Source organism: Natator depressus, chromosome 11, assembly GCF_965152275.1.
Source record: "Natator depressus isolate rNatDep1 chromosome 11, rNatDep2.hap1, whole genome shotgun sequence".
In the NCBI taxonomy this organism is placed as follows: Eukaryota; Metazoa; Chordata; order Testudines; family Cheloniidae; genus Natator; species Natator depressus.
The window spans coordinates 44,762,947-44,785,393 of record NC_134244.1 but is presented as its reverse complement, the minus strand read 5'-3'; the positions used below and the strand labels follow the sequence as shown (position 1 = coordinate 44,785,393).

Here is a 22,447-nt window from a genome sequence, read left to right as displayed (position 1 = left end):
ATCTTCTTCCAGCTATATGGAGTCAAAAGATGTGGTAATGGTAGATACCACTATTGCAGAACAAGAAGTGTTTGGAGAAGCTGCAGCTCCTTATTTTATAACCAAACCTATAATTCAGAAGTTAGTTGAAGGTGGAAGTGTCATTTTTGAGTGCCAAATTGGGGGCAACCCAAAGCCACACATCTACTGGAAAAAAGCTGGGGTACCTCTTACTACTGGCTACAGGTATATAAGTTACTTAAACATTGTTCTTTCTCTGATGTGCAAATGATACTTCCATAGATTTGACACACATTAGAATTCAGTTATCCGCTTTGGACTAAATCTATCCCTAGTGTAACCCCACTGATTTCAGTGGGGTGTCATCAGGAATTAATATGGCCCGAAGTTTCTGAACATATAGGTATTTGAACCCATCCGGCTGTTCTTCTCTGTTATGGGATGCAATGTTTGCTCTGGTGGGTTATAAAATATATATTTTAAAAGGCTAGAAAAGCAATTATAAATACAAGGTTGAGCTAAAAATCGACATACACATTAATTTATATATATATAGAGAGAGAGAGACTTTGGTTTGAATTTTCTCTGCAGTGTTCTGTAGAATTGAGGAAATATTTAGTGAGGGAGCCATCTGAGTACGTTTTCTGGCATTCTTGAAATGTATCATGATATAATCACCTATAGAAAATGACGGAAATGATGTTTCCAGGCATAAAGCTCCCTGAATATAAAAATTCTGATATTGGGAAGGTTATATTGTATATGATAATGGAATCCTCAAGACTTCAGTACTGCCTTTTGTCTCTGAGTTCAATTATTATTATAGGTATAGGGAATAATTGAGCTCTGGTTGCAGTATTGTTATTGCTCTTATGCTGTTCTACTATTCCACTGAGTTGATATTGGCCTAAAAAATTATCAAAGCATTGGCTTTTTCAAGGAGTAATAGTCATAGATCTTTCAAAAAGTAAATAAGCGAAGAGTTCTGCTGATCAGAATTATGGAGAATTTGTGTTTTCTATGTTCTTAAAGACACAAACTGAGTTACAAAAAAGAGACTGGGGAATGCAGACTTGAAATTTCGATGACCTTTGCTGATGATGCCGGAGAATACACTATTGTTATTCGCAATAAGCATGGAGAAGCTTCTGCATCAGCCTCTTTACTGGAAGAAGGTATATGTATGTGCATGGATAGTGGGGGAGGAGGGATTAACAAAAAAGTCAGTGATAAAAATATGGAAGAATAAGACTGGAGTTTCTTTAACTTGCTTTAAGATTAGCAAATTGGTGCCACTCTGTTTGATATAATAAAAACCGACTGGTCACAATGGTCGATGAGGTATTGCAGTAGCTTCTTTTTCTTTCTGAGCCATTAAATAGTTTCAAAATGGAGGCATTCTTCTTTTAAGTGAGTCTCTTAAAGGAGGTCATGAATCTGTGGGCACTTTCATAGCAGTTGTCAAACCACGATGATGTACAGAACCACTTGCAGGTCACAGGGTGAAATCCTGGCTTCCCTTTGATTCCAGTGGGGCCAGGATTTCACCTAAAGTGTTCACTTCTATAGAAGCAGATGGTAAGGAATGGTACAAAGGCCTAGCTCTCTTCCACACTCCTCTCCTTACCCCAGAGAAAGAGAAGGTACTGGGAGCTCTGCAGGAGGAAGAGTGCCTACAGCTACTTTTCTGTGGCACTGGGGATTTCTGCAGGAGGGAGAGAATATTTAACCTTAGGCTCATGCAGAGTTTAGAATCTCCTATTCAGCGTAGCTACAGGAGCCTCTCCTCTTGCAGAGCTCTTAATGCTCTGCACAGTATATGACCTTTGAAGTTTGGCATTGGGGCTCTGGGGAAAGGAAACTAACTAAGGAACTGGGATATGTGCTTTAGAAAAAGAAACTAATTTAGACTATTTAGATATCCACATAGATATTCATCAAGTACAATAGTTCCCAGAGAGAAGGTGTGAAGGTATGGTTAGGAGGCTGAGAGCTGATGAGCTCTCTCTTTAGAAGTGGTCCATACTTAAGAAAACCTGTTCTAGAACATATAAATTATGGCATTTTAATCAAGACTGGGCAGAGTGTCTACCTGTTGTAATGATTCTCACAGAGCATCAGGATATGCACCTGTTCCACAACCATCTGAAACGCTGTTTCAAATAATACACCTACTAACTGATAACTTCTGCAGCTTATTTCTACATTTATGCCAGTAAAAATGGACAGTGACTTACCAGAATTAATGTGTACTTAACTCCTAGCTGATTATGAGGTCTACATAAAATCGCAACAAGAAATGATGTACCAAACTCAGGTGACTGCATATGTACAAGAACCTAAAGTGGCTGAGATAGCCCCAGCTATTTTATATGCTGACTATGAAAAAGAATATGAAAAAGAACAAGCTCTAATTAGGAAGAAAATGGCAAAAGACACTGTGCAGATCCGGACTTTTGTAGATGAACACGTAAGTATTTCAGTCATTTTAAATTGTGATGGGAGCAGTTCAAGTCTTTTTATTTATTTTCACAAATGTAAGAAGTCAGTTATTCTACAAACTCTGTAAAGTCTGTTCTACAAAATCTATCACAAAACTGTTTTCTTTTTGTATAGGAATTCCACATTTCTTCCTTTGAAGAAAGACTTATCAAAGAAATTGAATACAGAATTATTAAGACCACCCTAGAAGAACTCTTGGAGGAAGACAGAGAAGAGATGGTGGTTGATATTCCTGAATCTGAAACAGTTGAAGCAGGATTTGATTTAAGATTAAAGAATTATAGAATCTTTGAGGGAATGGCTGTTACTTTCCATTGTAAGATGACTGGATATCCATTACCCAAGGTATACCAACGTCTATAAATGTATAATATAAACCATACAGATATTGTTTTTAATTATATCTACCTATGAAACAGGCCTGCTTCTATATGTGGAAACTTACTGGATGTGGTAGCTCACTGTCAGAGAACCCCTTCTTTATCCTACTCAGCTAGAAAACCACAAATTCCAAAAACAATGTACATTTTTCAGTCCTTTGTTCTCCCATCAAGCTGAGTTTCCATTTTGTAGATTTGTACAATAGTTCTGGATAAGGAAATGTGCTAGATTCACCAATACGCTATGGCAAAGTATTGCGCTACTCATGCGTCACAGAGAAGCGGTCACATAGTAGTGAATCTGGCTTGTTTCTGTTTCATTCTTTATGTATCATAATGCTTAATTTTATGTTGGATACTGATTTTCATATCTGCAAAAAGCTGTTTTTTACTCTTACTTGTTTCAAGTAAAATTGTTTGCCAACTACATGTTGGTTATGGCCGTGCAATAGTTGAAAAGTAGTGGGAAAGACCTAGCAGAGTTTTAAGTAACATACATGGGTACACATTACTGTATTCTAATCTCCATGAGGGTTCACTCTACTTTTTACTATTTGTGCAGATTGCGTGGTACAAGGATGGTAAACGCATTAAGCATGGAGAGCGCTACCACATGGAAGTTCTGCAAGATGGCAGCGCTAGTCTACATTTACCTGTTGTGTTGCCTGAAGATGAAGGAATTTATACAGTCTTTGCCAGCAATGTTAAAGGAAATGCCATTTGCTCTGCAAAGCTATACATTGAACCTGTTGCACCAGTTGGAGCTCCAGGTTATATGCCAGCACCAGATGTTATGAAAAGATATCGGTAAGTACAGGGTAATATGCAAGTCTTGTGTTCATTCCAGTCCACTACAAATAAACAGTGTCCAGTGATCCCATCATGTAGTCCAAGCTAAACAAGTTTAGACCATCAGTCCTGGCATACCTCCATGCTGTTGGAAGTACTGATGTTGATTCAGTAAGTGGCACTCTGTTCTGTGGCTCAGTATGAACCAAATCCCCATTGCTACAGGGCAATGTGATTCTGAAGGTATCACCTTCTAGATGATAGGTCTAAACAAGGTATTGGTTTAGTCCTCTCAATTTAGAGAATGTATTGCTCCTCACTTGGGATTTTACCTATTGTGCGCTGCACTGTTAAACAGCTTTTGCTTTCCACCACAGAGATTGCTACATTTCAGTGGTCAGAGAACTCATCCAGTTATAGATAGATACTCTGTGTGTATGTGAAAAATAAATATTGCTGTAAGTATAGAGAACTGTAATATTATTTGACATTGCACAGATTCTTCATATTGATTAGACAACAGGAAACAAACTACAAATAATAATTTTACCTCACCTTTTCCCCTAGGTAAATTGATTTTAACCTGTTTTAAAATACTAGGGCACAGGAGATGAATTATGTATTGCTTTAGCCTGGTTCTAGGAGTCATTGCTACAGCACAGCTTTTTTGTCCCTCCCTCAGGTCTCTTTCTCCCCGTTCCCCAAGTCGTTCTCCAGCCCGTAGTTCTCCATCTCGTTCTCCTGCTCGTAGACTAGATGAAACTGATGAAGGACAACTGGAGAGATTGTATAAGCCAGTTTTTGTGTTGAAACCTAGTTCCTTTAAATGTGCAGAGGGGCAGACGGCGAGATTTGACCTAAAAGTAGTTGGCAGACCCATGCCAGAAACATACTGGTTTCATAATGGTATCTCAATTTATTTTCATAATATAATTATTTAGAAAAAATATAGTATTTTCCATGTTAGGAAACAGTACTGGGTGTAAAAAAAAATTGTCTATTTCTGCAGGTCAACAAGTTGTTAACGACTATACTCATAAAATAGTAGTTAAAGAAGATGGCACACAGTCAATGATCATTGTCCATGCTAGTCCTGATGATTCTGGTGAATGGACTGTCGTTGCTCAGAACAGGGCAGGCAAAACTACGATCTCTATGACCTTGACAGTGGAAGGTATTTACTCTGCACATTTTGGAAAAAACTCCATCATTATTATGTATAGAAACAGCTATTTCAATTTCTGTGTCGGACCACTTTTTTCTTGCTCTTTCAGCTCAAGAACATCTAGTGAAACCACATTTTGTAGAAAGGCTGAAGAATGTTAGTGTCAAGGAGGGTACTAAACTGAAAATGTCAGTGAAAGCTACTGGTAACCCTAATCCTGACATTGTATGGTTGAAGAACAGTGATATCATTGTACCTCATAAATACCCAAAGATCAAGTAAGTGCTTCCTAAAAAGATGATGGGTAAAAACAGTAAAGATTTCAATAAGCCTGGTCCTGCAAGGTACTAAGTGCCTCCTAGTGTTTGCTGAATGTCTCCAACTCCTCAAAAATGTATTAGATGAGAATTGAGAGTGGGAACAATGGGAACTAGGGGCCTGATCCCATGGCCTTTGAAGATTATGGGAGTTTTTCCACTGACTTCAATGGGGATTGGATCTGGCCCTAAAAGTGTGCAATAACTTACAGGCTCAGGCCTGCCTTTTGCATGTTTCTGTACATGTATATTATGTAAGTTTCAATAAAACTTAAAACCAAATTGTAAAAGAACCTCCATTAGCTTTCTGTATCTGCAGTCCTCTAGTAGATGAAATGTGTACTGATTTCAAGACCACTAAAGATTGCTACTTTGTGTTTATACAGTGCCTTGGACAATGAGGCCACATTCTTGGTTGGTCGTTAGGCACTACCATGATTAAGTATTATTTTTGATTCCACCAGAAGTTTGCCTGCTTAAAGGTTATAGGAATGGGACCTAATTGTGAAGGAGATATGTGAGAAAATAATGTATTTTTTTTAATATTTCAGAATTGAGGGAACTAAAGGAGAAGCTGCACTTAAAATTGAGTCCACTGTCAAGCATGATGCTGCATGGTATACCGCTACTGCCATCAATAAAGCGGGGCGCGACACTACACGGTGCAAGGTAAATGTTGAAGTGGAATTTGCAGAACCTGAACCAGAAAGGAAATTAATCATTCCAAGGGGAACATACAGAGCAAAGGAGATTGCAGCACCTGAGCTTGAGCCTCTCCATTTGCGTTATGGTCAAGAGCAATGGGAGGAGGGAGACCTTTATGACAAAGAAAAACAACAAAAGCCATTCTTTAAGAAGAAACTCACTTCATTAAGGCTCAAGCGCTTTGGACCAGCTCATTTTGACTGCAGACTGACACCAATTGGTGACCCCACTATGGTGGTCGACTGGCTACATGATGGCAAGCCCCTGGAGGCAGCCAATAGACTACGTATGATTAATGAATTTGGATACTGCAGTCTGGATTATGGAGTAGCCTATCCTAGAGACAGTGGAGTGATCACTTGCAGGGCAAGTAACAAATATGGTACTGACCACACATCGGCTACCCTTATAGTAAAAGATGAGAAAAGCCTTGTGGAAGAAACTCAGTTGCCGGAAGGCAGGAAGGGACTACAGCGAATTGAAGAGATGGAAAGAATGGCCCATGAGGGAGCCCTTGCTGGAGTAACAGAGGATCAAAAAGAGAAGCAAACGCCAGAAATTGTTTTGGTCCCTGAGCCTGCAAGAGTTCTGGAGGGTGAAACTGCACGGTTCCGCTGCCGTGTCACTGGCTATCCACAGCCCAAAGTCAATTGGTATCTCAACGGGCAGCTCATTCGTAAAAGCAAAAGATTTAGACTCCGCTATGATGGTATCTACTACCTGGACATCGTGGACTGCAAATCATATGATACAGGTGAAGTGAAGGTTACGGCAGAAAATCCAGAGGGAGTAACGGAACACAAAGTGAAACTTGAGATCCAGCAGAGGGAAGATTTCAGGTCTGTCCTTCGCCGGGCACCCGAACCCAGGCACGAGCCAGCAGCAACAGAGCCTGGCAAACTTCTCTTTGCAGTACAAAAGGTAGACAAGCCTGCTGAGGCAACTACCAAAGAGGTGGTGAAGCTAAAAAGGGCTGAAAGAATTACTCACGAGAAGCTAACAGAAGAGACTGAAGAGCTGCGCAGTAAATTCAAGCGTAGGACAGAGGAGGGCTATTATGAAGCCATTACTGCTGTGGAGCTTAAGTCTCGTAAAAAAGATGAATCATATGAAGAAATGCTTAAAAAGACAAAAGAGGAACTTCTTCACTGGACCAAAGACTTAACTGAGGAAGAGAAGAAAGTGCTTCTTGCTGAAGGCGAACTCACCATTCCAGCTATCAAACCAGAGAGGCTTGAGCTTAGTCCAAGTATGGAGGCTCCTAAGATACTAGAACGAATTCAAAGCCGGACAGTAGCCCAAGGTAGTGATGCACATTTCCGTGTTAGAGTAGTAGGGAAACCAGACCCTGAATGCCAGTGGTTCAGAAATGGTATACAGATTGACCGGTCTGATCGGATATATTGGTACTGGCCTGAAGATAATGTTTGTGAATTGGTCATCAGAGATGTAACAGCTGAGGACTCTGCCAGCATCATGGTGAAAGCAATCAATATAGCTGGTGAAACTTCAAGCCACGCTTTCTTGCTAGTACAAGGTAATGTGTAAATCCCTTTAATGTATCCTGTTCATTAACAAAATGTGTTTGTCTTTGTAGTCCACAGGTTATCAACTCTCAATATTATTTTTATTTTGCAGCCAAACAATTGATAAATTTCACGCAAAATTTACAAGATGTTGTTGCTAAAGAGAGAGATTCCATGGCAACCTTTGAATGTGAAACCTCAGAACCCTTTATCAAAGTGAAATGGTATAAAAATGGAATCGAAATTTTTTCTGGAGACAAATACAGGATGCACTCTGACAGAAAAGGTCACTTTCTTTCTGTGCTAATGATTGACATGTTAGATGCTGAGGACTACAGCTGTGCATTGGTAGAAGATGAAACTGTAAAAACAACTGCTAAGCTTATTGTTGAAGGTAGGAATGCAAGCTTTATTATCACTCAATGTTTTTATAGTAAAATCTTCCAGGAAGAAATCAGCTATCACCAGTGAACATAGCAGCATGCATTTTGCTGTATAGAACATTGCAGAAATGTTTACACTATGTTTATATTTTTTAATGCAACATGAAAGCCTGAAAATTATTTTATGTTCAGGGTTTGAAAATAATATTTAATTTAGATGCAAGTTTGCTTCTTTAAAACCAAATATTTTTATAAGAAATGTTTCATAAAACTCTTTAAAAAATCATTTGTGAATGTATTTATGTTCTAATGCAGGTGCTGTTATTGAGTTTGTTAAAGAACTTGAGGATATTGAAGTCCCAGAGTCGTTCTCAGGCGAGCTTGAATGTGAGATTTCCCCTGAAGATGTGGAGGGGAAATGGTATTGTGGCGACGTGGAGCTCACATCCAATAGTAAATACATGATTACGTCCCGGCGTGGTCGCCAAATTCTCACTGTTAAAGATGTTAGTAAGGAAGACCAAGGAGAGTACAGCTTTGTTGTAGATGGCAAAAAGACCAGTTGCAAACTGAAGATGAAGCGTAAGCCTTTCTAATCACATACCCCTTCTTTCCTACAGCTTTAATAATAATTATTTTGTTTATCTGTTGTGAGGATTAATTTATTTTTCTTTCATATTTCATAGCTCGTCCTGTGACCATTCTTCAAGGACTTACTGATCAGAAAGTCTGCGAGAGTGATATTGTGCAACTTGAAGTTAAAGTCTCCCTAGAAAATGTTGAAGGTGTCTGGATGAAGGATGGTATCGAAATTCAGCCAAATGACCGTGTGCACATTGTGCTGGACAAGCAGTCACATATGTTGTTAGTTGAAGATGTAACAAAGGAAGATAGTGGCAATTACTCCTTTAATATTCCCAGTCTTCTTCTTTCAACCACTGGACGAGTCTCTGTTTATAGTAAGTGACTATTGTTAGCCAGTCCAATGTTTTTTCAAAGGCATGGGTGGTCATTTGTTTGCTTTATTTCTTGTTAATTTAAGGGGGTTTTTACATTAATATTTTTGTGACTTGCCAGGTGTGGACATAGTGGTGCCACTAAAAGATGTTCACACTATTGAAGGAACAAAAGCTGTCTTTGAATGCAAAGTTTCAGTCCCTGATGTGTCTTCATCCAAATGGTACCTAAACGATCAACAGATAAAGCCTGATGACCGTATACAAGCTGTCTGCAAAGGCACTAAACAAAGGCTAGTGCTTACTAGGACCCATGCATCAGATGAAGGACAATACAAACTGATGGTTGGCAAAGTTGAAACCAGTTGCAATCTTACAGTTGAAAGTAGGTATTCGTTAAGATGCACAGTACTTCTTAAAACACTTCTTGCTAATATAACAAAGTGGTCATGACTAATATTTCTAATGAACTTGTTTTACAGAAATTCAGATTATTAGAGGCCTTCATGACATCACATGCACTGAAACTCAGAATGTGTCCTTTGAGGTTGAGCTATCTCATGCAGGTATTGATGTTTTATGGCACTTCAAAGACCAAGAGCTCAAGCCTAGTCCTAAATACAAAATCGAAGCACGTGGCAAAATATATAAATTGACAGTGGTCACCATGATGAAAGATGATGAAGGTGAATACACGTTTTACGCCGGAGAAAAGAAAACATCTGGGAAGCTTATAGTAGCAGGTTAGTAGGCTTAAATCCCAAAAAGTGTCTGACTTTGATTTTAAAAAAATGTGCCCAATGTAATAAGCAATTTACATATTTTGAAGCAGCACCTGGCAATTTTGCTCTTGCTATACCTTTCTCCATTCTTTTCTTTTCTCTCCTTTTTCCTGAGGTTTGTCTCTCCTTCTCTATCTTATTTTTTCTGTCTTCTTTTTGGCTTTGATTCAGCAGCTCTTAGGTGGGTGTTTAAATGCTTTGTTAAATCGGGACCATAATGTAGACTGATGCACAAATGAAGGCAGTATGTTGTCCTCAGAATCTGTGTAGCTGGTGGATTTCAGCAAAGCCGCATTTCAGGATAGGGGAAAAAATAATCTAATGAGACAGCTGAAACACTGAACAAATAACTCGTGCTTTTGCTTCCCAACAGGTGGTGCCATTGCAAAGCCCCTCACCGATCTAACAGTGGCTGAATCCCAAGAAGCTGTTTTTGAATGCGAAGTGGCAAATCCTGATTCTGATGGTCAGTGGTTGAAGAATGGTAAACCATTATCTATGACCGATCACCTCCAAAGCGAATCAGATGGTTTAAAGAGGAGACTTAATATTCCAGTCACCAAGCTAGATGATATGGGTGAATATACCTACAAAGTGGCATCCTCAAAAACATCTGCCAAACTGAACGTTGAAGGTCAGTAATTCTGTCCTGATTTGATACGTTTAAGGGCTTGATTCACCTTTTGCTCAGGCCCTAAGACATAAAATAAAACTAAGTATGATATACATCATCATTATTACAAACTGTCTTTTGTATTTAAAATTGAGGCAATAAATGGATACAATTTTTGGATGTTCCATGCTAGAATTTAACATACCGGTAATATTTTGATAAAAACATATTCGGTGTATGCTGTAAGCCATTAAAAAGTCAACATTTGCCAATTGTGTAGCAGCATTTTAAATATAGAAAAACTATGTTAATCTTAGATACTGATAGCTGCTGGGAAATGCTGTTTGTTTTTGGGGGGGGTTTAGTGGAGGCGGAGGCATTGGTGACCATGATATGTGTGTAAAGTGTTTGTCTTTGGATCTTAAAATAAAAGAGGATCGTAACATGTTTTGTAAAATGACCATGTTTAACTTTCTTTGAGTTTCAGTTTGCTTTTTCAGCTTTATTGATCATTGTTTTTCTAGCTGTTAAAATAAAGAAGACACTAAAGAACCTAACTGTAACAGAAACACAAGATGCAGTTTTTTCTGTGGAACTTACCCATTCTGATGTTAAAGGAGTTCAGTGGATCAAAAATGGCATTGAACTTAAATCAAATGACAAATATGAGATTACAGTGAAGGGAACTGTTTACACACTGAAAGTGAAAAATTGTGTTATCACTGATGAGTCCGTTTACAGTTTTAAGCTTGGAAGGTTAGGTGCCAATGCCAGACTCCACGTTGAAAGTAAGTCAATTTGTGATCATTTCAGCAATTAGTCTAATGACTGATTTACAATTGAAATCACAAGTATGAATAAACTGTTGTGATTCTCTTCCTTAAGCTGTTAAGATAATCAAAAAGCCAAAGGATGTGACTGCTTTGGAAAATGCCACTGTTTCCTTTGAATTGAGTGTTTCCCATGATACCGTACCGATCAAATGGTTCCACAAAAATGTTGAGATTAAGTCAAGTGACAAGTACAGTATGATCTCTCAAAGGAAAGTTCACAAGCTGATGCTGCAGAATATATCTCCCTCTGATGCTGGAGAATACACAGCTGTAGTAGGACAACTGGAGTGCAAAGCAAAGCTGTTTGTGGAAAGTAAGTATTTCATGCCACGCTAGCTCATGTATTATAACTAGTCCTTACACAGGACGATCTGTTACTCTTTGCATTTCCAATTTTATAAACAGAATTTAAAAGACAATACTATCTGATTTTTTTTCATTCTCTTGCTTTTTCATAGCCGTACATATTACAAAGACCATGAAAAGTATTGAAGTTCCTGAGACCAAAACTGCCTCCTTTCAGTGTGAAGTATCTCATTTCAATGTACCTGCTGTATGGCTAAAAAATGGGGTCGAAATTGAAATGAGTCAAAAGTTTAAAATAGTGGTTCAGGGGAAACTCCATCAGCTCAATATCATTAACACAAGCAGTGAAGATTCCGCAGAATATACATTTGTCTGTGGGAATGACAGAGTCAGTGCAACTCTGACAGTAAACCGTAAGTGAAAATAAAAATTAACCAAAGTGTTTTCTATTACCAAAATAGTTATGATATTAATATATGATTAAAGCTTCTTTGTGTTCAATATAAACTGAAACACACCCCATCTACTGGTTAGAGTGGGAATATGGGAATCAGGAGACATGGGGTAAAATTCTCAAAAGAAGTACCTAAGGATCCTAAATCCCATTTTCAAAAGAGATTGAGGCACTTATGAGCTCAAAGTCCCTTTGATTTTTATTAAGGCTTAGGCTTCTAAGTGGCTAGATCACATTTTGAAAATGGGACTTAGTCTCTTAAATTATTTAGAAACGTTTGAAAGTGTTATTCCTAGATTCGATTCTCGAATCTTGACTCTGACACAGAATGCCTCATTGACATTGCACAAGTCATTTAGCTGCTCTGTGTCTCAGTTTCACCATCTATAAAATGGGAATATTCCCTTTTCTAAATTATTTTGAGATCCTTGAATGAAAGGCTCTATACAACTACAGAATGATATGGTTTGTTTTTGGCGTTTGGTTTTTGAGTTTTAAACTTTTTTTTTGTTCCAGAAAATAAGATTATTCAGGTCACTTTGTATCTATTTTTCCTTACTGATTTCACAACAAATATGTAATAAAAACAAAGACACTTCTTATTAAAAAGTGGTAACTTCCAAATAAAATGCTGAAAAGGCCACTCTCTTTTTGGTAATTTTTGTGCTAAATGCAAGAAGTCCAGTTTTCAATTAATGGCTTATTTTATAATATTTTGCAAAAACCAATGAGGGAAGGACCTTAGTTTAAATGCAATCTGATTAAAGGATTGTGAAGCAATTCAGGCTCCTGTTAAGACACATTCTTAAATCATATCGCTATTTCTTTTCTTTTAGCTATATTGATTACATCCATGTTGAAAGACATCAATGCTGAAGAGAAAGATACAATAACATTTGAAGTAACTGTCAACTACGAAGGCATCACATACAAGTGGTTAAAGAATGGGGTGGAGATAAAATCAACTGACAGGTGCCAGATAAGAACTAAAAAGCTTACACATTCTCTTGCCATAAGGAATGTCCACTTTGGTGATGCTGCAGAATACAGTTTTGTTGCTGGGAAAGCTGTTTCTTCAGCCACTTTATATGTGGAAGGTATTTGTTTTCATAGTCTGTATATTTAAGGAATGTTAATGGCCCTCCTGATATATGTTTACAGTGCTCATCGTATATCCATGGTATTTCCCTAGCTCGTCACATTGAATTTAGGAAGCACATTAAAGACATTAAGGTTGTAGAGAAGAAACGAGCCATTTTTGAATGTGAAATCTCAGAACCTGACATTTCAGTGCAGTGGATGAAGGATGGCCAGGAACTCCAGCTTGGTGACAGGTAATCTTTTTCTCCAGAACAAGACCCTAGTATTCCTTATATTTTTTTCAGAAAAGTAGCTCTGTTCATTGTCTTTCTGTTGTCTTTAGAGTGAAAGTTCAGAGGGAGAGATTTGTCCATCGCCTCCTCATTCCTTCCACAAAGATGTCTGATGCTGGACAGTACACTGTAGTAGCAGGAGGAAACGTGTCCAGTGCTAACTTAGTTGTGGAAGGTCGTGATATTCGTATTAGAAGTGTCCATAAAGATGTTCAGGTACAGTATATACATAGGGAATAAATTCTTGATAGTTCTGTTGTTTTACCATTGGAAGGAGCAATAGCTTATGAATGGGATATATTGAGCCAGGGGTAAGAGCGTACCTAAACTATTTGAGATAATCCCTGCCCCTCCCCCCAAAAACCCCAGCAATAGTCATGCAGTCAGAGCCTCCCACCATGTTCTGATGGGCCAACCCCATCACCGCGGTATAGGCCTTAGGGATTCTAAAGACACATACTTCTCACCAGACAATTAACTTTCTTCTCATTGATCCAAATAGGACGTTAATAAGTGGGAGGAGGAGACCACATCTGCAGCGCTCAGGCCTATATAGTTACTTTGAGTCAGTGCACTAAGTGGTAGGCCATCCTGTGTCCTGCTGCAGAGACAGAATTCAGAGCGTCCTGAGTTTTCCCCCTTAAGGTTTAGTGAAGCAGAAGGACAGCTGTAAAAGCAGGTGCTATTTGTAATATTTATTCTACTTGGTAAAAGGTCATTGAAAGACAACGAGCTGTAGTTGAATTTGAAGTCAACGAAGATGATGTTGATGCTCACTGGTATAAGGATGGCATTGAGATCAATTTCCAGATTGAGGAAAGATATCAATATGTCGTGGAAAGAAGAATCCACCAGATGAGCATCACTGAAACAAGATATAACGATGCTGGGGAATACACCTTTGTAGCAGGAAGAAACAGAAGCTCTATTATTCTCTATGTTAACGGTACGTATGTTTGCAATATTGGTGTAGCCGTGTTTGGTCCCAGGATATTAGAGAGAGAAGGTAGATGAGGCAATATCTTTTATTGGACCAAATTCTGTTGGTGAGACAGAAACAAAAATATTACCTCACCCACTTTGCGCCTCTAATGGAATGCGTGGACACTCATTTTGCTCATTATTGCATTTCCTATCCTGTGTTTTCTGTATCTCTGTGAAAACTTCTTGGCATTATAATACTGTAAATTTGGCATAACTTCAGAGAGAGAACCCTGGAACAGTTGGGGCTGCTTGTTCTACATCACTGCTTCCTGTCCACTCTTTCCATTGAAACGGATAACTGATTAAAATGTTATAGCACTTTTTATATCTACATCTACCTAAGCCAGTCAACCCTCTTACTTCTAAGTAAAGTAAATAAAGCAGTAGTCCCTTAACTTTGATATCTCAAATATTTAGTATTGGAGGGATCAACCTAACAGTTTTCAGAGATGTTTTTTACAATTTCATCTTTCAAAAAATCTTATACACTAAAACAGCTATTTGTTCGAAAACAATTTTTCTTGAGCCGTCTTTATTCCAGCCCCAGTTCAGTATTCCTTGACCAAGAAAATCCCCCAGTCAAGTTGTGTGTGAGAAATACTGAACTGGATCTTCAGTCACTGGGAACTTTGCATGAATAAGGACTGTGGATTCTGACCACTTTTGGCAATAGTATTTTTGTTTGGCAGAGTAAGAGATCTTACTAAATTTGTAATAATTTCAATAAGCAACACATACTTAGATCCCTTTTTTTAAATCTGCAGCTCCAGAGCCACCCCATATTATTCAGGAGCTTCAGCCCACCACCGTGGAATCTGGTAAACCCGCCCGCTTTTGTGCTGTAATATCAGGTAGACCCCAGCCCAAAATTTCCTGGTATAAAGATGAGCAGCAGCTTTCTGCAGGCTTTAAATGCAAGTTTCTTCATGATGCACAAGAATACACTCTATTGTTGATTGAGACTTTCCCTGAAGATGCAGCAGTTTATACGTGTGAAGCGAAGAATGACTATGGAGTTGCCACTACTTCAGCTTCGCTTTCAGTGGAAGGTAAGTTTCCCAAGTTCCTTAAAGTGTATTTGAAATGGTATTGTCAGTATTTTGTGATGTGCGCTCTTCCATGTGGTCTAACCTTTTGGTCTCTTTCTTTAGTCCCAGAAGTTGTTTCTCCTGATCTAGAAGTGCCAGTTTATCCACCTACTCTTATAACACCACTTCAAGATGTTGTTACTTCTGAGGGACAATCTGCTTGTTTTCAGTGCAGAGTTACAGGGACAGGTTAGTTTAATGAAATTGTATACAATTTTTGTTATATCAGAATTGTTCAGCTGATACTCAAAGCAAATCTAATAGCACATGAGCTGAAATCAGTCTTTCTGAGGATTGTGTAACTATCGGATATATGTACGAAGTACGGTGTTGGCTGTATAATTGACTGGCAGCTAGCAATTTTAAAAACTATCTCATAGCTGCCAGCAGACATGAAATTTAGGAGTCCCCTAATGCTAAGCAGTTTTTTAATAGGTGGTCATGGGCTCAGTACTACTTACATTTTTAATCAGATGTGAACCTTTATAATGCTTTTCAGAGTACAGACTACTACATGAAGTTTAAAACTGTCAGTGCAGTGATATGGCAGAGCTTTGAAGCCCTAACTGCAAGGCTGGAGAAAGCATTGTCCTATAAATGAGCATGAACAATGAACAAAGCTTCTGGTGCCACCTACTGACACACCATTTTAAAGATACAGGTCAAAAATCTGCCCTGACTTTCACCTCAAAGCCCTTAATATCCCCAGAATGTACCATTTTCAATGCCATTCATGGAAACATTAAACTAAAAATATTATATCAAAATTAGCATTTTTGTTTTATCCCAGTATCAGCTATTTTTTTAATTTACACTTATTCGAAATAGACTTTCCTTATATAAATTTACCATGTTTTAATTAAATAAATACCATCTTATAACTAAAATTTTTGCCTATGACACCATAGTAACTCGTTTGATAAATTAAACTGCAGTATTATTATTATTACCCCACATAATCTTGGGAACTATTAATAATAATAAAATATGCACATATTACTGTAGAGATACCTAGTGCCTAGCTTTGCAGGGACACTTGTGGCATGGGGCCCCATGCAACTGCTCTGCTTGCTACCCCCAAATGCCAGCCCTAGCTTTTATATGCAGAAAACCAGTTATTGTAGCACTGGTGGGTCGTGGAGTTTTTATAGCATGCCGGGGGAGGGCCTCAGAAAGAAAAGGGTTGAGAACCCCTGGATTATAGGCAGACCAAAGTCCAGATTTAAATCATTTTAGGGTTATAGAAATGCAAAAGTGTGCATGAAATGAGTAGCATCTACTCTTTTGCATTCCTGTCACTTAAAAGAGAAATTCTTGAATTGGAAAAAGATTAGAAAACAAATCTGCTTCCATGATAAAAATTGTGGTAAGACTCAGAAAATACACATGGGAGTTTATACTGGAACTACTGACATCTTAATTACAGCTATGCAAAGCATGACACAATTTTGTGTGTGAGTGTGCGTACATTATCTCTATGTTCATGTTGATCACTGTGAGGTACCTTTGCAGCACAGCACATGGGGCATTATCCTTGCAGTTCCCGTTCTTTTCGTATTGTATATGAATGCATTTGGATATTTCTAAAATACAGCATGAAAATATTTTATACTAGCTTAGCTAATATACTAGCGTTGAAAATATATTTTCAAATTGTTTACACGACATTACTGTTTCCTGAAAACATTGTATCTTTATTACGACAGCAGCAAAAACAATTAAAATAATTTATATATGCCAGATCAGTGTGGTTAGTGATGTAGTTCACTGCCAGGTTTGATGACTGGCGCTGACCTCTTCTTCCCCAAGCTGGCAAGGTGTATGATATCTGGAAAGAACAGCAGGCTTCGTGCATGAGACAAGAAGGTGTCTCACTGGACTCAACAGTGACCTTTCTTGTCAGTTAAGGACTGGCATTAATAAGCGTCACACAGGCCAGTACAACTAAAACAGATCCTTAGCTATGATGATTTCCACCATCTAAGATCTGGCCTTAAGGTCTAGAGCAGGGGTTCTCAAACTGGGGGGCGGGACCCCTGAGGGGGTCGCGAGGTTATTACTTGGAGGGTCGCGAGCTGTGAGCCTTCACCCCAAACCCTGCTTTCCTTCCAGCATTTATAATGGTGTTAAATATATTTAAAAGTGTTTTTAATTTATAAGGTGGGGGGTCACACTCAGAGGCTTGCTGTGTGAAAGGGGTCACCAGTACAAAAGTTTGAGAACCAATGGTCTAGATATTTAGGGATATAAAAAACTGGAGGCTTCTCAGAACTCAGGTACTAAAATAAGCCATGCACTCCCCTCCTCGGAGAACAGATTACTACGGTCATTTGTTTGAATTGTTTGGATCAGCTGAGTCATTTTGTAGCCTACTAGATGATCAGTTTTAAATGGGAATTTGAGATTTAAGATAAATATAAAATAAAATCAGTTCTCCATTAATAATAATAATTAATAGCTGCGGCACTTTTTAAAAAAACAAAATACAGTGAAATTATCCAGGATACTGTGGATGCAGCCCTAAAAAGCCACCTATATTCATGTGCCTTAGCATGCATCGAATTCTGCAAAATGGGGCATGCTTGGAAATGAAAGGGAAATGGACTCCCTACAACTTCCTCTGCTCCTTCCCTACGCCAATATCCAACTCATCCCCTTCTCAGTCACCTCCAGCAGCCACCAGACTTCTTCACCCCGCTCCCAGGCACGGACTCGAAGCTACCCTCCTCTTATGTACAGCACCTCTCCTATCCCTCATGCTCCTACAGCCATCAGCTGAGCTCCCGCATCTGAGCTGATCCTTCCATATTTCTTCACCTACCCTCACAGATGAATTCTCAATGGAGAGTTCTACTTAAAATGTGATGCCAAGATATAGTTGCTAGGATCTTTCATTTTTCATACTCACTGACAACATTGAAAGCCTACTCTGCCTCTGCTATTTCAAAGGTATCCAGAGGGTGAAAGAGAGAGCGAGATTTCCAGTTAATCACTGAATGTCGCAGTCACAAAATAAGTTTTCCCTCATACGTACTACCAAGCCGGAACTATAAAATAACCAATAAACTACAGGTCTTTAAACTAGCCTTATTGTACATTATCAAGGAATATTCAAGTTCAAAAAGCTGTGATATAAGTGATTTCTACTTTATGTATTTTTAAAGTATTTACCTACAGGCGTATCTTATTCTTACATTTCTTTTTTTATTTTATTTGATCAGATCTGAAAATCTCTTGGTATTGCAAAGATAAGGAGATCAAGCCATCCCGTTTCTTTAGAATGACTCATTTTGAAGACACTTGCCAGTTGGAGATTTCAGAAGCCTATCCAGAAGATGAAGGAATTTATACCTTTGTTGCTAGTAATTCTGTAGGCCAAGTGACAAGTACTGCTAACTTGAAGTTGGAAGGTACAATGTGCAATTAAAAAATAAATGATGTTTTAAAACCAGTTGTGTGCCCATACTAATATTCATTAATAAATATATGTGAGTCACTGTCATGTTATGTCATGTCTTTAATTCAATTAATCAGTATCATCTTACAATGTCCACAACATCCACTTGCATCTCCAAGACATAGGTTATGCACAGTGAAGTTTATTTCACAGTTTTTCAACGTTCCATGCACTTCACCTTTCAATTCTTTTCATTAGCAGCATCCGGCATGCCTCAAACAAGGTAGACTCCTTGTCCCTAACCTAAGTCTATTAAACAGATTTTTATTCCATTAACAAGCTTTTGCCTTGTAAAGATCTCTAAAGAGTTTTGGTATTGATAAAATGTTTTCATTTAAGAAACATTAGAAAATCTTAAACAAGGGCATGCCCCAGATTTGTGCAAATGAGAAAATAAATTTGCACTATTATGCATTCTGAAAATATTGATCACAAATTTCAGAACAGAAAATGGTCTAGTGGGTTTGTTATTTTAATCTTGCGGTTCTTAGTGTTGTTCAACCAGAAATATATTTATTTTTTATTTTTGCAACATAATTTATAAACTATGGGTTTCAGAGTAACAGCCGTGTTAGTCTGTATTCGCAAAAAGAAAAGGAGTACTTGTGGCACCTTAGAGACTAACCAATTTATTTGAGCATAAGCTTTCGTGATGCATCCGATGAAGTGAGCTGTAGCGCACGAAAGCTTATGCTCAGATAAATTGGTTAGTCTCTAAGGTGCCACAAGTACTCCTTTTCTTTTTATAAACTATGGAATTAGTGATTCATATTGTAAAATTGCCAGCCAAAAAGAAAAAAAAATGAGGAGAGAGAACTTTGATTGTAGCATAGGGTAAGAAATTAAAAGTTGGCATGCTTCTTTTCAGGATTTAAAAAGGTTGAAGAAGTTACATCAAAGTCCCAATGGCATGTTTCTTCATCAGTTTCACTTAAGAAGGAGTCTGTTGGCCAAAGGCCCACCTTTATCCAGCCTATTTCAAGCTGCAGGGTATGCAGCGGGGAATCAGTCAGATTTCAAGCCAGGGTCTCTGGCATGCCAAAACCAGAAATCCAATGGTTTCATAACCAACAGCTAATGTTGCCAACAAAAGATATAGTTTTCCATTTTGATGAGTCTACAGGCACAGCTATGCTGATAATAGTAGATGCTTTTTTAGAGCACGCTGGCCAATACTCTTGCAAAGCAGGAAATAGTGCTGGAGAAGCAACCTGCACAGCTACACTTACAGTGACAGCCGAAGGTAAAGCCCCATTTTTGTTCAAAGGGATTCAGTTTGTTGTATACCACTGTTACTAATTACCTCCTTTCCTCTTTTCACACCTTTTAGTTAGCGGTTAGTTCACTAATGTTGGTAGTATTAGCTGTAACCAATAAACCACTGTCATTTCCTTTACTTTAAAATGTCATATAATTTCAAATCTCACAAAACTGTGTCCTATATATAGAAAATATAGACATTTTACTACACTAAGCAAGTACACGCTTTAAACCAGAGAGCTGGTGATAGTCACACCATTGTCTCATATACTCAACAGTGGGCTGTAAAAGCTAACAGAAAATACATCCTTAAACAGTATCATAACAGATTATTTGATATTGGAATGGACAGCTTCGGTGAAAAGAAGAGACGAACATCAGCTGTGTATCAACTGCATGAGTACAAGTCATTTTCCATTCATCTACGTGAATGAATTTTCTTTTGTGTCAAGAGCATAATGCATCTGGCATGCTGAGTTTTCCCATGAAGATATCTTTCATTCTCATTATCCATACCATTTTATTTTGTTCTTAAGTTGGCCCATTAAAGTACATTATTTGTTAATATTGTTATTTTTTTGTTACTTGATTACACAGTGCAAGCCATAGATAGGCAAAGTTCTGGGAAAGATGTAAAAGAGTCTATCCAGTCACAGGCAATATCAGAAGTTCATGTTGCTTCCCCTTTCGCAAAGAAGGAGACCCAGGCTTATAAAAAAGAAATTAAAACAGTGCAAGAGCCATCGTACCAACTGGGTGTGCAGGTTTTGGAAACTCTATCAGAAAGTTTAACCATGAAAGCTACATCAGTGAAAGAAACAGAAACCTTCCATACAACAGTCCTTTCACAAACATCACAAAGCACAATGAAAGTATCCACTGCTTCTGTTCAGGAAATGAGAAAGGCTTCCCCAAATATTCTCCTGGAACTCCGTGACCAAACTGTGAAATGTGGAGATACCGCACAGTTCATTTGTGCTTTAGAAAGCGAACACTTTTTAGAGGTTCTGTGGACCCATGAAGATGAAAGGATAAAAGAGTCAAAACGAGTGAAGCTATCACAAAATGGAACTGTCCTATTACTCACAATTATAAATGTCCAACTATTAGATCAAGGTATATACAGATGCACTGTGCGTAATGATCATGGAAAGACGACAACTGCTGCTGTACTAACAGTAGAAGGTGGTTATTTGATTTTTAACATTATGACTTACCTCATTTCAACCTAATCATCTCTGCGTATAGCTCACTCACATTTCCTAACACTGGTATTTAATTTAGAAAGCTATATTTTAAGTTCTTTTTCACATTTAGGACTCTATTCATAAATGACTTTTGCAGCACCAGGCAGGGAGTTTTATAGCTTGCTTGAGAAGTGTATCATGGCTCTTCCCAGCAAGTTGCAGCCAAATGGAATTTGTACTCATCAATTTATCAATTTAAGCCACTGATATGCAGTGAGACACTGACTTGGTGGGAAGTGTCCACTTGGAACAAAACAAAGAACAGGACAGAAGGAACCAATTTAATTTTGCAATTTATGCAGATTTCTGAAGTTGGAATTTGAAAGAGTTATTTTTAAATAAAGGAAAGGGGGTAACCCGTTAGATGAGCAAATTAACCCAGGGGCTAGGCCATCCCAGCTTCCACAGGGCCACATGCTGTCAATAACTCAATCTGACTACATCTTGAGTGACACAAAAGGTGCTACATATTTGCAAGGGTTAATATTTTAAGCAGTTTATTTGCATGTTTTCTTCAAACACCCTAAATACAAGTCTGTTTTTTACTCCTGAACACGTCTATTCGTTCAGTGCTATAAAATCCTCACTTGTCTATTGGATTTAGGAGCCTCTCTTTCCTAAGACTATATTAATGACCTACACAGTCTTCCTCCATACCTGTGGGTTGTTTTTTATTTGTAGAATTCCTTTCCCCCTTGCCATTATTCCAGTGCATTAAAATATCAGCAGTTTCTGCACATGTAATAACATCTTTGGAGTACAGACATTGATATCCTTGACTCCTGTAGACCCAGAATGGGCCTCTTGTTCTTTTGGCACTGCTCACCTTAGATAATGTGATAGCTGCTTTTATTAACTCAGATGAGGCAGGAGCAATAGCAGCATGAACATAAGATAAAACTCTCTCATGCTCTTCCATGAAGTAATTTGCTATGCACCATTTATCTGGCTCTTACACACGAGTTAAGTCCTTTCTTTGCTGTCGATCTACGTTAAGTGTTGTCTCTACATGATCTTCTGCAGTTACCTTCAACATTAAAGGGAAATAGCTTTGATTTAAATTAGGGCTGTCAATCACAAACAATTAATGCAAAAATAAATTAACTAGATTTTTAAAAGTCACGATTAATCACAGTTTCAATTGCACTGTTAAATAATTGAATACCAATTTAAATGTATTATAAATATTTTTGATGTTTTTTCTACATTTTCAAATATTGATTTCAATTACAACACAGAATACAATGTGTACAGTGCTCACTTTATATTATTATTTTATTACAAATATTTGCACTGTGAAAAACGTAAACAAAATTAATAGTATTTT

General features: G+C 38.0%; 1 protein-coding gene across 2 annotated transcripts in view; it reads left to right on the top strand.

The window, feature by feature from the left end:
- The window catches only part of TTN (titin), a 308,950-nt gene that overhangs the window by 23,023 nt on the left and 263,480 nt on the right, over nucleotides 1-22,447 (top strand). For both annotated transcript variants that reach the window (XM_074967679.1, XM_074967678.1), the window contains exons 19-43: nucleotides 13-225; nucleotides 1,033-1,175; nucleotides 2,265-2,470; nucleotides 2,617-2,847; nucleotides 3,445-3,689; nucleotides 4,354-4,577; nucleotides 4,681-4,845; nucleotides 4,946-5,114; nucleotides 5,705-7,395; nucleotides 7,497-7,778; nucleotides 8,083-8,349; nucleotides 8,454-8,726; nucleotides 8,845-9,108; nucleotides 9,206-9,466; nucleotides 9,879-10,139; nucleotides 10,643-10,906; nucleotides 11,004-11,264; nucleotides 11,410-11,670; nucleotides 12,548-12,808; nucleotides 12,904-13,045; nucleotides 13,135-13,300; nucleotides 13,799-14,030; nucleotides 14,833-15,117; nucleotides 15,220-15,345; nucleotides 18,378-18,566. In XM_074967679.1, the coding sequence (XP_074823780.1) occupies nucleotides 13-225; nucleotides 1,033-1,175; nucleotides 2,265-2,470; nucleotides 2,617-2,847; nucleotides 3,445-3,689; nucleotides 4,354-4,577; nucleotides 4,681-4,845; nucleotides 4,946-5,114; nucleotides 5,705-7,395; nucleotides 7,497-7,778; nucleotides 8,083-8,349; nucleotides 8,454-8,726; nucleotides 8,845-9,108; nucleotides 9,206-9,466; nucleotides 9,879-10,139; nucleotides 10,643-10,906; nucleotides 11,004-11,264; nucleotides 11,410-11,670; nucleotides 12,548-12,808; nucleotides 12,904-13,045; nucleotides 13,135-13,300; nucleotides 13,799-14,030; nucleotides 14,833-15,117; nucleotides 15,220-15,345; nucleotides 18,378-18,566 (7,082 nt within the window). The remainder of the gene's footprint in view (nucleotides 1-12; nucleotides 226-1,032; nucleotides 1,176-2,264; nucleotides 2,471-2,616; nucleotides 2,848-3,444; nucleotides 3,690-4,353; nucleotides 4,578-4,680; nucleotides 4,846-4,945; nucleotides 5,115-5,704; nucleotides 7,396-7,496; nucleotides 7,779-8,082; nucleotides 8,350-8,453; nucleotides 8,727-8,844; nucleotides 9,109-9,205; nucleotides 9,467-9,878; nucleotides 10,140-10,642; nucleotides 10,907-11,003; nucleotides 11,265-11,409; nucleotides 11,671-12,547; nucleotides 12,809-12,903; nucleotides 13,046-13,134; nucleotides 13,301-13,798; nucleotides 14,031-14,832; nucleotides 15,118-15,219; nucleotides 15,346-18,377; nucleotides 18,567-22,447) is intronic.